This window comes from Corvus moneduloides, chromosome 10, assembly GCF_009650955.1.
Source record: "Corvus moneduloides isolate bCorMon1 chromosome 10, bCorMon1.pri, whole genome shotgun sequence".
Lineage (NCBI taxonomy): Eukaryota > Metazoa > Chordata > Aves > Passeriformes > Corvidae > Corvus > Corvus moneduloides.
Window position 1 is genome coordinate 2874197 of NC_045485.1, and position 16720 is coordinate 2890916.

Genomic DNA, 16720 nt, shown 5'->3' on the forward strand with positions numbered 1-16720 from the left:
ATCACAACATGCCCAAACTTGAGCCAGCAGGAAAACTTCCTTCCAGGAGAAAGCAAGGCTTGGGTCACTGGCCACAGGTACCAAACCCTGGAGTACAGACAGGAAAGCTCCGGCGTTTTGAGGGACACAGACCACACAAGGCTCTACCTCACGTCACTCTAATTAGAGAGGATTAATTTTCTTCAGCAACTGCAGAAAGAACAGAAGCTGCACATCTGCATGACCCAGCCAAATCCAGCTGCTCGTACTTGCACAGCAGTCTCCCGAAATGCTCCGATGGCTCCGGAGCCTGTCAGGGCAATGTCCCACCCCTGCAGTTGCACAAACACTCGAGGCAGCAGATGCTCGGCTGCACATGGTGAGAGACAAAAGGCAACTCTTCATGCCCCACATTGTGCTGAAGCACAATCCGCCTCGTGGTGCCACCAGGCAGAGGATGCAGCCTCCAGTTCACCAGGAAAACTGGGAGCGATCCTGCAAGTAACTTCGTTACACATAGAAAAAGCCTGAATCTATCACATATTTTGCTGAAAAAACAGGCTCAGTCCTCTTAGGCAATGTTCAACTTAAAAACAACCCGGGGTGGAATGGATCTTTGGGTTAAGGAAGGCAGCAGGATAACACCTGAAGTCTCAGGGAGCAGTTCCACAGGGAGGCAGGTTATCCATCTTCCCTTCCTGCCAACTCCAACCTAACCACCACCAACGTGCACAATCCATACAAAGGGCAAGGTGAGGGACCAAGCTTTCACATTAGGTGTAATAGAAAAACATTCTTTACTCTGCAAGTGTCTTTACAAATATATATTTATATATTTAAGCCCATTTCAGGCCATAAAAGCCCATAAAAAACAACCAGTACCTTTTTGAACAAGAGAAACTGCAGAAGCCTGAGATGACAGACTCCCACCCAGGAGGGGCTGCTCTGGCGCTTCTCTGAAGGCCTTTAGTTAGCACATAAAACCATCTCAAAAATCCTTTGATGTGAAAGGAGGGGCACCATTCTTACCCCACCTTCCCCACTCTCTGTATGAGGTAAACTGGGATCACTTTTACATCATCACTTTAGAAAGGAGATGTTGTATCCTGAAGACCAGCTTTTCCAAGAACATTTGTGAACGGGTTAAAAGGTAAGATGTGTGGATCCAACCATAATGTGCTGTTGTCTCAAAATAGAAGAAGTTGATACTAAAAAGCTATTCCAGATACATACAAGTACAAACACTAGAGCTGGTCAGAAAGATTCAGTTTCAACTTTTTTTTTTTAAAAGCAGGGAAAATTTTCTGCAGTGTGGCTTTTCATTTCCCCTCTCCTCACTTTTATACCAGTTCCATAAACCCTTCTGAAAAAAATCACGTGTCTGTTGTCAGAGTGCAAAGTCCATCCAAATCTCGTGTTTCAGTTCACTATCTCTACACTTTACAAATCCTGATGGCAAACCAAAAGGTCTCAATTTAACTTAGCAAAAGTGATATCTAGAAAATATTCAACACCAAGAGGTCTTACAAAAAAACTTGAGACTACTAAGGCATTCTAAGGCACAGTGTTTTGGAAGAAGTGCTTTCTCCCTGTAGTGTTGCTTTATACACATCACGTGTGCGAGTCCGAGGGATGCATGGAGCTGCAGATGGATGCCATGGCTTCTCCCAAGCAGGGAATTCCACCTTCTGCTGCTGTTTCAGACGTAGGCTCCCAACGCTGCGTGGAATTCAGTGAGACATTGCACCAGCTGCTGAAACTTGGGTCTCTCCTCAGGATCTAGGGCCCAACAGCAGGCCATCACAGCAAACCTGCAACACAGAGGCACACAGAGCACAGGGGAACGTCAGCCAGGCAACCACAGCCCCAGCCTGAAAGGCAAAACAGCATTTGCCACTGGAAAACTGGCTGAGCAACCAGAGATCGACAAGGAGCCCTGGATCTTACGGTTCACAATGCTGAACAGCTCCTCCCAAGGATGGACACCAGGAATGACGAGCAAAGGGGCTGTGACCAGAGGTGCTGGGTTGATTTAGGATATGACCCATGGCAATCCAGGCAGGAGCAGTACACAGGTCACTGGAAATTGCTCAACTGCCGTAAAAGCATGGAATGGTTTGGGTGGGAAGGGATCTTGAAGATCATCCCATTCCAGCCCCTTCCACTAGCCCAGGGTGCTCCAAGCCCCCCTCCAACCTGGCCTTGGACACTTCCAGGGATGGGGCAGCCACAGCTTCTCTTGGCAACCTGTGCCAGGGCCTCCCCACCCTCACAGGGAGGAATTCCTTCCCAATATCCCATCTAACACTGCCCTCTGGCAGTGGGAAGCTGTTCCCTCTTGTCCTGTCACTCCATCCCTTGTCCCAAGTCCCTTCCCAGCTCTCTTGGAGCCTGTTTAGGCACTGGAAGGGGCTCTAAGGTCTCCCTGGAGCCTCCTCTGGTCCAGGCTGAACATTCCCAGACTGTCTCCAGAGCAGAGGGGCTCCAGCTGTCAGAGTATCTCCATGGCCTCCTCTGGACTTGCTCCATCAGTTCCACATCCCCAGAGCTGGAGGCAGTGCTCCATGAGGAATGTTTACCCCAGGGTTTGTCTGACAGGCAGAACAAACAGGCAGGGAAAGGCAAGCCCAGCTCTCTCTTCGGCCAGCCTGGCTTAACACACCAAACACAAAGCAGCCCCTTTGTCCTTCCCCAGCAGAGGCACTCACAGTTCATCAGGGCAGTTGATGGGTTGAGCTATTCGATAGCCATCCTTTAAATAAGCTGCCATCTCGAAGGGGTCGATGTCCACGTACGGGGTCTGTCCCAGGGTCATCAGCTCCCACAGCGTCACCCCGAAGGCCCACTGCAAAGGAACAGGGCAGGCATTAAGGAAACATGCTGAACCCCCAGAGCTCCTCCAGGCAGGGCACAAATCAGCTGTAAGGAAGATTACACACAGTAAGAAAGCTTTACAGAAATGCTCTATATAACCAAATTCAATGTGTCTGGAATTAGGCTAATTAAGAATCACAGAACTGGCGTTAAATTGCCCAGAGAAGCTGTGGCTGCCCAATCCCTGGAAGTATCCAAGGCCAGGCTGGATGGGGCTTGGAGCATCCTGGGCTAGTTGAAGGTGTCCCTGTCCATGGCAGGGGGTAGGATCCAGATGGTCTTAAGGTCTCTTCCAACCCAAACCAACCTGTGATTCTAAGAAGTTGAACTAAACTTAAAATCTTAGTGCACTAAGATTTCAGTGCTAAAAATCATGTGTTTTTTAACAAGACATTACAGAACACCTAAATCTAAACAAAACTGAACACTGCACCATTGTCTAGTATAAAACTGTTATCTACTGTTTTACATTTTACTTCTCCAAAATGTCTCAAAATGCCTCAAAGAAGTCTGTGAAATTCAAAGGCTCAGAAGAGCAGACTGAATAAAATTTTAATTTTTTGATTCCGAATCATCTGTGTATTTGGAGAGTATGCTCAGGAACAGGACTCAGGGAAAAAAAGAGATTTCATCTCAGCAAACCTGACAGCTGGATCAGCATTCAACACATTCAGCCGACAATCCTTGCCAGAAGGAGCTCAAAGTGATGAAAAATCCATCAATTAATGCACGCGTAAGCTGAGTACAAGGAAAATGATTTATTATCTGGTATCCAGAGACCCGGGAGAGCAAACAGAAATGGGGCTGACACTGCATGCTTGTGACTCACTGCTCAAGTTACACATCATCGTTTATTAAAAAGGGGCAGAATCCTGCAAGGCTCACACGATTCTTGTTTTAATCGAGAGAAATCCCACCACTGCCTTGAGCAAAGCCTTAGGGAAGGAATGTTTTCAGGTGGGAAGGGCAGAGAAGGGCAGGGGTGCAGATGTGGCCACGCTCCAAACAGCCACAGAAGGATATAAAGCCCCTTTTTACCCGCGGTGGAGAAGAGTGCTGAGGGACAAGGGGTGGTCATGAAGATGAGATAAAGGGTGATTCAAGCAAAACCACTCTGGGAATACAGCTGTTCTAACTCCATAGGTAGCTGCATAAAAATAGCAAGAAGAAGTGCAGAGCTTCATGTCCAACAGCAGGAAAACCACGGAATTAAGATTCAGCAGGAATCGTGGTTTGTTTTCCTACACTCTGGCTGACTGATAGAGCTGCTGGCAGGGGAGCAACACATTATTGGGAAAGTTTCAAGCCAGCGAACACATTTGAAGGAAAGTCATCCAAAAAGCAAGCCTGGAACACGTCCCAAGGCATCTCTGCAGACGCAGACACTGTTTGTACCACACTTCATCACCCGTTCCCTGTTACACGGAACGGGTTTGTTCCTACCAAACCCACAAAAACATCTGACATCAGCTTTTTGTGAAAAGAGTCCAGGTAGATGCAAAGCTGATACTTAGGGCAGATGGTGTTTTCTACACCCAGAAAAAATGTCCACTTTTGAACTCTACGAAACTCAGATGGTCACGTGTCTGCAGTTAGAACTGTGTGTTAAAAGGTGGGTGGCATTTATCCCTGTGCAATGAAAAAAGGACTTCTGGGTTAAAATGGGCTGGAAGAGATGCTGAATTGCATTGGAGTTTTCAAAAATGGTTACATTACTGAGATTTACTCATCCTAATAAAATTCCACATCTCACTGCCACTGTTACATAAGCTTTGATTTCCCAGTCCTCACAAACAGCAAATGCTTTCATGTTCCAGATTTAAAAAAAAAAAAAGGAGAAATAAAAAAACCCCACCATTTAATTGAGTTCATTTAGCACTCTAAAAACATGCTTTTACAGGCAACCTCCATTTCCTTTTCTGTCTTCAAGTTTGGTGTAACACAAACCCTCACGTGTTTTCCAATGAATACACATGGAGCAGAGCTGGAACCTTCCCTTCCTTCCTTCTTTTCCTTGTTGTTTATGTGGCTGCAGCACTAGTACAGAGACCAAGAAGGAAAAAAAAAAACAACCAAAACTTCTCTAAAATTTCCCAAACTGGCACCTGACCACCATCCTGGATGGGAGGCATCCAAGGACACCGAGGGAGCAGGCTGAGGTCACTGCAACAGTGCTCTTATCTTTGAAAGGTCACCTCCCACCAGGGGAGGTCCTTGGTCACTGGAATAAAGGCATCCTCTGGAAGAGCTGGGATCCAGGGAACTATGGGCCACATAGTCAAACATCAGCTCCTGCTACTGTTAGGGAGCTCCTGTTATCCTGGAACTCGCTCCCGTGAGTAGGAAGCAGAGAGACATCTGGGAAGAGCCAGTGTGGATTCATGAAGGGAAGCTGTGCCTGACCAGATCTTTGCTGAGCAGACAGAGCACAGGGAGAACAATGGATGTCCATCTTGACTTCCAGAGGGTGCTGGGGCACTGCCCAGGCTCCCCAGGGAATGGGCACGGCCCCGAGGCTGCCAGAGCTCCAGGAGCACTGGGACAATGCTCCAGGGACGGGGTGGGATTGTTGGGGTGTCTGTGCAGGGCCAGGAGCTGGATTGATGATCCCGGTGGGTCCCTTGCAACTTGAAATATTCTATGAAAAGCAGACTAGTTCCAGTACAGCTCCCTGAACTTGATTGTGTTTCCTGCCAAGGGAACAGGGAGCAAGGGGCAATGTGGGTGTGCACAAAAGGCCTGACTGAGCCCTGAGCCATCTGCCATGAGCAGCTGATGCAGGAGTGGGTGCAGAGATGCTGCTCTGAACAGGCCACTGTTATCTATCCAGTGCCATGATCCCCTGCCTCAAGCTCTGGGGTCCCCAACATCACAAGGATGTGGAGCTGCTGCAGTGAGTCCAGAGGAGGCCACAGAGATCCTCCAAGGGCTGGAGTCCCTCTGCGCTGGAGCCAGGCTGGGAGGGCTGGGGGGGTTCACCCAAAGAAGAGAAGGCTCCAGAGACACATCACAGCACCTTCCAGTGCCTAAAGGGGCTCCAGGAGAGCTGCAGAGGGACTATGGAGAAGGGATGGAAGGACAGGGCACTGGGGAATGGCCAGAGGGCAGCATCAGATGGGATTTTGGGAAGAATTTCTTCCTTGGGAGAGTGGTGAGGCCCTGGCACAGGGTGCCCAGAGAAGCTGGGGCTGATCCATGCCTGGAAGTGTTCCAGGCCAGGCTGGACAGGGCTTGGAGCAACCTGGGCTAGTGGAAGGTGTCCCTGCCCATGGCAGGGGGTGGAACTGGATGGGCTTTAAGGTCCCTCCCAACCCAAGCCATTCTGGGATTCAGTGATTCTCCAACAGCTGATAAAAGAGAAAAATGTCAACAAAACACATTTTCAAAATATAAGAGGTGGGGAAAAAAACCTCACCACATCACTAGCACTGGAAAATTCATTGTTGACCAGGCTTTCCAGAGCCATCCAGCGGACTGGTCTGTTCTCGTTGTCCCCCAGGCAGTGGTAGTCCATGGGGAACAGGTCCCGGGACAGCGCGTTGTCCGTGATCTTCACCTGCAGTGCATCGTCAATGCTGGGCACAGAGAACAGCACGTTCAGCCAAGCCAGCAGCACAGCTTCACAGCAAACAGTTCAGCTCAGCCCTAAATTGCAGACTCAGGATCTAACTGGGGAGTGCTAATCCACATCTCAAGCACTGGCACTCTCCTGCATCAAGACACACTTACTCTGTGATTAGCAAATATTATCACAGCACCTATTTATTCTGTGCCAACTGATAAGCACTAAAGAAATCAGCAGGCTTGATTAAATAAAACCAAACATTTACAAGTGCAAAAAAATACCGTTAAAGCAAACAAGTAACTGCCTCAAGTTACTCCTGCTCCTTAGGAGATGCCCTATCAGAGCAATTAAACACCTTTTAGCTCTAGTACTTCTGTGGCAATAATGAGGCAAAGATCTAAGCAAAGCAAGAGCCAGTAACCTCTTTAAGCAACCAGTTCTCTTTGTGGTCCAAAAGCTTGTCTCCAATCAAGCCATCTGGTGAAAAACTGTTTATTCCCTCCACAAGATATTGATGCTTGTCAGAAATAGGGTACTAAGGGAAACTTATTTTAATGAAGAAAAGATGACTTGAGATAGCTCAGAGAATTTGCCCCCTCTGGGGTGTGATTCAAACTCTTTGAACTTAAAACTGTGTGTAATAAAGTTCAGTGTTCTCATGAACAGATGATGTCAGAATATGGCAAAGATGTTGGCTTCAGCATTGTAGGGCAAAAATACAGAAGGAACATTGGGTTGGGGGCATTGTAACAAATTGGTTTTTGTTGTCTTCTCATCTTGCCAATTATTTATTTATTTTGATGAGAAAAATGAAATATAAATGCTCAATCTGTGTGGTTCCCTCTTTACTATCTCAGATACCTTTTTATTTATCTTATCTCTATGCACTTTCAGGCCAGTTTGTTATCCTCAAAATTTACAGACCAGGATCTAGTCAGGGAATTTCCTAGAAGACCCATCTGAAAACAAATGCAATCCAAAGGGAAGTTCCCCAGCGATTAGAGAGCCCTGACTTGTGTAATCCTCATGTCCACTGTAATTAGACCCAACTGTGTCAAAGGGACATGAGACCCAAAGCATTTCCTCCCTTAAACCTGCCAAGATCACTGGAATCCTGGCTCCCTTCCCAAAATTAGGACACGGGTCTGATGCACTTCCCAGCCTTTCACCACCCAGAGCAAACCTGGGGAACAAGGAGGGGCAGGTGGAACGAAGTCCTTCAGGGGACCCTGGCTACTGGCAGCTCTTGCTCTTTCCAAACATCAAGCTCCAGGTGATGTCCCTGATGTTTGTGATCTCTGTCTCCTGTGGTCCCACTTCCTCCTCAGTGTGCTCACCAGTGAGGAAAGGCAGCAGAAATGAGGAACAGAATCTCTCATCCTGAACATCCTTACATGGCACAAGAGCAGATGGAGAGTGAGCAGAGATGGTGGTCACTGAGTGACTGGGTTTCTAGAAGGCCACCAAACACCTCCATCTCTGCATTTTGGGGTATAGTCCAGCCTGAAGATGGTCTCAAACCCCACTCTGGCATTCCTGCCATTCCAGAGCACATTTGCATCTATCCATCATTTGGCAACTAAGAAATCTACCAAGGAACAAAGTCTTTAACTCTATTTTTAAGGGGAAAAAATGAAGAAAACCAACTTCAAACAAAAATCTATCCATCGATAAACTGTCAAAGATATTCCAAGATTTATTAAAGTTGAAGGGAAGCTTTAATTCTTTCCAAGCCTTTGAAAAAGTGATAGACAAACCCAGCTGAAGCATTTACAGAGAGGATGTTCTGTGTCCTTTAAAACCACTCTTCCTGCTTCTCCTTGGCTTTGGAGGAAAACAATTTCACGGACCAAACCAGTGACCCAGAACCTGCCTTCTGAAGAGCAGCTCAGGCTGACTGCAGGGAGCTGCAGCTGCTGAGGGGACAGTACTCACACGCAGTTCCTGGCAGCCAGGTCTTTGTGGATGACCTCCCGTCTGGCCAGGTAGCTCATCCCACAGGCGATCTGGATGGCCATATGTACAAGATCCTGCTGGGAGATGGCCTGCAAGAGCCCAGAGCAGCAACCATCAGCCCCTTCAGCCCAGCACCTGCAGGGTTACTGGGTTTGCTGGGTCCCAGTGCCCCCTCCCCTCCCCTTGTAGTCCCCACAGACACGACCACCTACTGACACTCATGGAAGTGCCTCACTTTTAACTTCTTTTTTTTGATGTGCCAAGGGAAAATACTCCCATCTTGCAACTGCCTCACTCTTTGTATCTACTTTTCCTTTGATTAGAGGTGGACATAGACAAAAATGGTCCATTTTACCCCTCTTCCCACACCTTTTTCACTTTGTTTCCCTGGAAACCAGCTTACTTCCAGTCAAAATCCTTTTTGCTCTCCAAAACTAGTGTCAAAGGCTGTTCCTGCAGCTCCTTTTGCAACTTCACTGTCCCATCGTAATTAAAATCTTCCACGCATTTATAGCTTGGGATACCAAAAGTAGTATCAGCAAATCTGAAATTTCTCCATACACAATTTCCCCTAACTTAATCCATAATTTTCTCTATTTGTTGATATTATTTTAGGATGCATTGATTGAGCTCCTACCCTAATGAGATGTGACTCAGCTTCCTGCCCTCTGAACACCCAGGATAAACAGCCAGGAATGTTTTCCGGGTGGGAATCAAGGCAAACACTTGCTGGGGAGCCACCTCTGCAGTTCTCCTGCTGTCACACCAAACAGGAGAGTGCCACAACCATTCCTCTGGTGGCACAAACTCAGGTGCCAGACCAACTGGAGACTTAATGGGCACAAAGTCCCCCATGCCCGAGGGTACCTGAGGATTGTTGGCTTCCACCAACTTGCACTGTCGCAGGAAGAGTTTAAGGTTCCCCCAGTTCATGTAGGGCAGCAGCACCATTGGTTTCTCTCCCTCCTCTATACAGACATGAGTGATAGGCAGCAGATTCCTGGAAGACAGAGAAATTCCTAACCTTATGGAACTGGAATTTGATAAAAATACTTTTGATTCCTAAACGTGGTAACAAAATTAATTCAGCATGGAAGAACAGCATTGAATCTTGTATTAGGAGACGCAGAGCACAACGTGTCCAAGTAATTGAAGCCCTAGACATTACTTCTTTTAATAAACAAAATATTTGACTACTTTCCTGCTAGGAAGAACCCTCCAAATGTTTTCACTTGGTCCAAGAGGGCTGACATAAACTGTTGTGAATACAGGTTATTTACCATTTGTACTCAGAAGTGCTATATCCTGAACTGCTAAGTGTAGCATTCTAAATCAACTACAGATATAAAACATTTAATTCCGTTACAGCAGTTTAATAAAAAAAAAGTCACGACATCATGTTTGATTCACTGCAAAGTGACAGAACAGAACATTTGAGTTCTGAACCAGCCACTTTAAAGGTCCTTTCCAAGCCTTTTGTGGCTCAGGTAACCCCCACGCTGCAGTGACTCTGCCCATCTTCCTCAGAAGGAATATATTATTATATATATATATATCAATATGTAAATTCATAGAAACTCAAACCAAACTGGATACAGTTTCAATTTCCATTAATCACTTTTTAAAATACCTGTATTTTCCATTGGAAACCATTAGTAAAAGTCACCAATGACTTACAATTGTTTTTAATTTTGACTTTTGAATTTTCTTGCTCTTTCCTGAAGATTTCTCACAGCCAGGTGTCACATCCATGAGCTCTAGAGACCCATGAAGGTCCCAGCTTTAAAGGCAGGGTAGGGGAGAAAAGCTTTTTGGAATTTTTTTAAAGAGTTTGCCTTATAAAAGGGAGGACAAGAGCTCATTTGGAATGATGAGAGCGGGGCAGGTTCATTTGGTTTCTATTTTAAGTATGTTTCACCAAGAACCTGCTACTCCTGTATTTTAGGCAAGGCCTTTACTATATAAGGCTGGGAGAGCTGGGAATGTTCAGCCTGGAGAAGAGAAGGATCCAGGGAGACCTCAGAGTCCCTTCCAGGGCCTAAAGGGGCTCCAGGAGAGCTGGAGAGGGACTTGGGACAAGGCATGGAGGGACAGGACACAGGGAATGGCTTCCCACTGCCAGAGGGTAGGGATAGATGGGATCTTGGGAAGGAATTCTTCCATGGAGGGGTGGTGAGGCCCTGGCACAGGTTGTCCAGAGCTGCCCCATCCCTGGAAGTGTCCCAAGGCCAGGTTGGACGGAGCTTGGAGCACCCTGGTCTGGTGGAAGGTGTCCCTGCCCATGGCAGAAATGGGCTTTAAGGTCCCTTCCCACCCAAACCACCCCGGCATTCCGTGATTCTACAGAAGTGTTGCTGAATTCCCAACAAACAGCTCCCTCTTCCCAGGGAGCTTTAGCCCAGGTACTTCCACCTCACAGGGACATGGATTTGCCACCAGCCCTGCCTGCCCTACCTGTGGTGAAGCCCTCTGAGTTTACAGCTTTCCGTCAGCATCATTGTCACCTGCACCTCCGAGGCTTGATCTGAGGGAGAGAGGAACCACAGATAAACTTTGGAAACAAATCAACACATTAATTAAAATTCGGTCCAGATTTGCAAGTCACTTGAGGTCATTTGAGCACGAACAGAACTTGTTTGCCTCCTTTTTTAAAATGGCACTTACAAAAAGCCCCGAAGTTCAAGGCCAAGTTCTGAGGCTCATTTTTGCTGAAAGGAGTGGGGTGAAGCCCAGAAAGGAAATCAAGCACATTCCAGGTGCTGGCAGGGTGTAGCTCTGCACTTTCTGACAGCTTCTGGGCAGGCACAAGCCAGTTGCACTGGGCAGTGTGGTCCCATCCCCATCCTGCACGGGACTGGTGCCCATGGAAGCAGTGGGATGTGCCAAGTGCTTCCCCACCACGGATGTGCTCCGAGGACACTGCTTTGCTGCTGAGTTACCACTGCAGGTACAGTTGTGTTTACTGCCCCATGGCTGGAGGCTGTTTATGTCTAGATGTACTTATCTCCATGCTCTCTGCTTGACACACTTGACTCTTGGTAACCTTAGAACTGTTTGCTGTTCTCTTCCCCACCTTTGAAAATGAATAAATAAATAAAACTCACTGCTGCCAGCTAAAACTCAGGCACCTGTGATAACTCCAGTGACCCACAGCAACCAGAGCATCCACAGGGCAGAAGCACAAGTGGTGCCTGGAACCCCTTCCCCAGCACCATTTGTGTATTTGGGGGGTTTTGCCCCCTTTGGTGGCAAGAACCTCCAGAGAAGCTTAAGGAGACGTCAACGAGAGCTCTCCCAATCCCACCCTCCTCACACCTGGGAGCATTTTCCTCTTCTCCCTCGTGCTGGGACTAGTTCTGGCAGGGAGCTGGCACAGGAGAGCCCAGCACAGCCCAATGAGCTCTCCTTGCTGCACTAGAGGGAATTTACATTGTGGATGAGTCAAGCCAAGGTTTTACTGCCCTGGGAGGAAGAATAGGCAAGAAATCCTCTGCTCTTTTCCCTCCTTCAAGATCTGATCCTGCTCCCTGTACAGCCCTGACACCCTTTCCTAACTGAGCCTGAGCCCTGCAAAAGAAAACAACTTTGGCTGAGTGAAGAATGATGGGAGCACTCTGGAGAAGCCCAGAGGTGCCACGAAATTAGTGACAATTATGGCTGCGGTATATTATGGGATACATCAACCAGTGTTTTTGGGCTTATCACTACAAGGACATTGAGGGCTGGAGCGTGTCCAGGAAAGGAAATGGAGCTGGGAAGGGGCTGGAGCCCCAGGAGCGGCTGAGGGAGCTGGAAAGGGGCTCAGCCTGGAGCAAAGGAGGCTCAGGGGGGACCTTGTGGCTCTGCACAACTCCCGGACAGGAGGGGGCAGCCGGGGGCGTCGGGCTCTGCTCGCAGGGAACAGGGACAGGACAGGAAGGAATGGCCTCAGGCTGGGCCAGGAAAGGTTTAAGCTGGATATTGGGGAGTATTTCTTGACAGAAAGGATGGTCAGACATGGGAACAGGCTGCCTGGGGCAGTGGTTGAGTCCTCACCCCTGGAGGGATTTAAATCTGTGTGGATGTGGCACTCGGGGACATGGGTCAGTGGTGGCCTTGGCAGTGCTGGGGGAATGGTTGGACTCGATGGCCTTGGGGGGGGTTTTTCCAACACCAACAAAGCCAGATATCCCTCAGTTTGATAACAAGTGCATATGTGGGGATGGTATGAACAGGTTCTTGCAGTGCAGGAGACACTTAAGCCATGGCCAGCTGAAGTCTCTGGTCTGCACTCCAACAGAGGCATGAGAAAGAGAAGGTCCTACCCCTGTGGGCTGGACACTTGATGAATTTGATACACATGAGACAGATGCAAAAGGCTTGGAAAGAGGAAAGAAAAACCAAGATCCTACATTAAAACAAAGTTACACAGCCCTGAATGACTGAATCAGGCAGTTCTAAAAGCCAGCATTAAAAATGGACGTGGCAAAGCAGATTCTGGTAAGTCAGAGGAGCAGGTTACCTGTACAGAGCTTCAGGTGTAAAAGCACTAATTACAGGGCCCAAAGACCTCAACCTCTTCACCCAGCACATGATGAAGGGAGGAAAGAGATTCCTGGGTGTGAGTTTAAGCTGATTAACTCCTCACACACCCTCTGGCCCTTGCTGAACTGGTTTGCTTTTAATTATAAGAGCCACCAAGCAATGATCTGAAGCTTTCAATCAGAGATTGTTTAAGAGTGGATTTAAAATCTACAGAACGAGTCAGGCTGGTTTGGAGAATGCACCCATTCATTCATCTCCTCATGGTAGCTCTTCTGCCGATGCCTTTCCCTTTCCAGCACTCAGGGAAGTTTCCAGCAGGTCACTGTGACGTTCTGTTGTTTTCTCTCCACGTTACAGTGGTTGAGCACCCAAAAGGACGATTGACTCCCAGGCGAGTATATAAGGAAACTAAAATCTTATCTTGTGAAACAGTCCCACCATCCACATTGTGTTTGCTTATCAATATTATTTCCTTGTTTTCTGCATGGAAAAAAACGTACCCAACACCAACAAATTCAACAGACTCAGAGCAAACAATAGCAGTTCAAGGCTAATCTTCCCCCAGTTGAGACCAGTGCCAATTTAGAATCACCACACAATTTGATTATTGTGGGTTTGTACTAGATATAATTCAAAACACAATATTAATCACCACTTCTTGGAGTGATTCTTGTCAAAAGGGGGAAACAACACAAAAATACTGCTACTGCAACAGTCCCCACTGCAATCAGACTTCCTTTAAAGGCCATTTTCATCAGTCACAAAGAAGAAAGTTCAGTTAAACAAACTCTGCCACATTTAGTAGACTATAACCACTTTTGAGCAACCCACACACAGATCCTCACAGACCAGGACAAAGGTGATTCTGGCAATTTGACATTTTTGTTGTGAGGGCCTGGTGAATCTGACCATCCTGTACTGAAAACCCTTAAAACCAATCCAGCAAACCCACCATTTCTGGCTTTGATAAGAGAACCAGAGTCCCAGAGCCTAGCCAGTGACCGCTGTGCCACAGCAATCCCAGCTCGGTGAGACGTTGTTCCAAGGACATACTGAGATGAATCCTACTGATTTCATCTTCCTGCCTGGGCCAACGTAGAATCCCAAATTCCCCAAGCTGTGTCAATCCCTGAGTGTTACACTTCGTTTTCTTCTCAGAGCTGTTTGTGCAGCCACTCAAAGGAGACAGGGGAAGGATCCTGTTAAACCCACGGGATGCCCATGGGCTTTTCTGGCTCCTTTTGTCTGCCCCAGATCTGTGAAGTTGTGGGATATGAGCACAGCCACACACGCAGCTACAGAGGGGAGGGGGGGGAAGCCTCCCACAGAGCCAGAAACCTCTGAAATTACAGCAGCTGCTTGGAGACACAACTGAGGAGGTCACAGTTTCCCATTTATTAAATCTGGGCACCAGGAACAGCCCTGAATTTAAGTTGAGCGCTCCAGGGCGAGGCAACAAGGGCTTGTTGTAAGACTTCCTCAAAGCCGTGAAAAAAGCTAAATTGAGGTATTTACATTATTTGTGATTAAGAACATGTCAGTGCTCAGCCTTGAATGGAGTTGCAGTTGGATGGTCGTGAGGAACAGCCAGGTTTCCATAAGGGGATCACGCACCAGCAGCTGAGAAACCAAAGAGCAGCAACTTCAGGTGAGTTCAGAGGAAGATGTAACACCCAGTAATATTCCAGATGTTCAATTAGGACCAAAGAAGTCCAACTTTCAGAAGGTGCTTAAAACCAAGACTGAGATGGATGTAAATGCATTCCAGAGAGGAAGGTGCTCTCCAAGCCCTGGTTTTACCCAAAAGCCTGGCTGTGAAAGCCTGCCCTGAGGCCCAGAGCAAGAATAAGGCAGGATTCCAAGCTCTGACAGAGCTGCAGGTTTATCTCCTGATATCACAGGATTTGCATGCAGCCAGGCACAATGGGGCTCCTGGCACTGTTGATTTTATAGAAGAGGCTGATCCCTCTGTGCTGGGATGTGCTGGGGCCCTGCCTGGTTCAAGGGGAGAAAAAACACCTATTCCATTTTTACCAATTTCTCAAAATCCAGCTGCAAAAATGTATTTTAAAATCTTTGTTCATTATCACTCATCAACCACATGAAACACCAGGTGAAAAGATCTCAGGGAAGTTCTGTGATGACGTTAAATTGAAGGAAATTGCCTGCTCTGAGACCAGGCACTCATCAGCTGCAGGGCACCAGGCTCTGCTTTGCTAGGAAAAGTCACTCCACACCCCAAAGGACGTAGCAGAGATGAAAAGCAGCAATTACCTGGATATTGCAGAGGGTAACTGAGTAGCTGGATGCTTTCATGAGTCACTTTGTAAGTCAGACCTCCCAGAATCCCAAAATAGCAAAACACAGCTTAAGTAGGATCACAGAATCCTTTAGGTTGAAAAAGCCCTCCAAGATCGAGTCCAGTCATTCTCCCAGTGCTGCCAAAGCCACTCCTAACCCACATCCCCACGTGCCACATCCTCCAGGGATGGGGACTCCACCACCGCCCTGGGCAGCTGTGCCAGGGCTGGACAGCCCTTTCTGGGAAGAAATTTTCCCTGATATCCAACCTAAACTTCCCCTGGGGTAATTTGAGGCAATTTCTTCTTGTCCTGTCCCTTGTTCCCTGGGAGAACAGACTGACACCCACTTCACTACAACCCCCTCTCAGGCAGCACTACAGTTTAAAAGACTTCTGATTGTAGAGTGGTCACTGAAATCTGTTTCTTCAGAAGACAAAGAAGAACCTGAAAATCCATGTAACCACAGGTTTCAAAATTGAACTAAGTCACATTTGAACCCTCTCACAGCCTGCTACAGGCAGTAACAGCAGATTCTCTCAGCACTCCTGTCAGAAGCACCTCAGCAAACGCTACAGCCAGGAGCTCCAAGGCTTCTGATGAATGTTTCCAACAGCAATATTTAAGATGTTTTACCTGCAGCTTTTCTCATCTTTGGACCATTTGTAATGGCTTGTTCCCCTGTGAACCTCTTCCTGCTTCATATTGCAAAGTAATACTCCCCCCCATCACAACACTTACACAGCCCATTTTCTACACACCTGCCTGTTTTCACAAGCTTCTATTACCCTTATTATTTTTCAGCCTTGTGGGCTTTGCCAAATAACCCAAGTGCACAAGCTCCAGTTATTGAAGGGTGACAGGCACACAGGCAGGCACACTGGTCACTGAGTGTGGCCACAGGAATTGAGAGTGCAGGACTAGAACAGCTCCAGGTGATAAATGCTCCCAGTATCAACACATCCTTGTTAATTACTGCTGCTTCTGCATTGTAATTAATTAGGTAGAACTGCTCCCAAGGCAGAATTTCACCCCAGTTCAAAGAGAATGCATGCCTGAGTATTGCTTTAACCCCTCTACACGAGTCTTTGGAAGAAACTCAACGCCCGTGCTCACATCTGTTGCACAGGACATTTTTAATGCTCCTATCAGGTAACTTTCACAACCTTCCTTCACCAGAAGGATGCTAAAGTGATGCCATGAAGATTTTTGCCTTTTCTTTTATACCCCTGTTATACCTTTTTACAACTTCTGTATTCTCAGTGCTTTTTCCCTACATTCTTGGCCTTGTTTGTCAAGCTGAGAGACTCAACATTTTAGAAGCTTTGTAGCCAGGGATCAGTGTGCCCCAGACCCCAAGGTCCTCTCCAGAACACATTCTGTAAACCAAGATAGAACCATCCAGGGGAAGGTTCCTTGGGGAGGGGGGCTCACTTGAGCCTCTCCTTGGGGAATCTTTGATAGATCTGCTAATTAGTAAAACCTATAATGTTATACCCAATGTTGGGGGTGGGGGGAACAC

General features: G+C 47.4%; 1 protein-coding gene across 2 annotated transcripts in view; it reads right to left on the reverse strand.

Annotated features, from left to right (window-relative positions):
• Positions 1-759: 759 nt before the first annotated feature.
• The window catches only part of RYK (receptor like tyrosine kinase), a 55809-nt gene continuing 39848 nt past the window's right edge, over positions 760-16720 (reverse strand). The window contains exons 10-15 of one of the 2 annotated variants that reach the window (XM_032119700.1): positions 10829-10898; positions 9242-9374; positions 8354-8463; positions 6269-6428; positions 2688-2824; positions 760-1790 (exon numbers count right to left, since the gene is read on the reverse strand). In XM_032119700.1, coding sequence (XP_031975591.1) covers positions 1679-1790; positions 2688-2824; positions 6269-6428; positions 8354-8463; positions 9242-9374; positions 10829-10898 — 722 coding nt within the window. In that variant the 3' untranslated portion in view covers positions 760-1678. The remainder of the gene's footprint in view (positions 1791-2687; positions 2825-6268; positions 6429-8353; positions 8464-9241; positions 9375-10828; positions 10899-16720) is intronic. The other variant, XM_032119701.1, reaches the window with a different exon arrangement.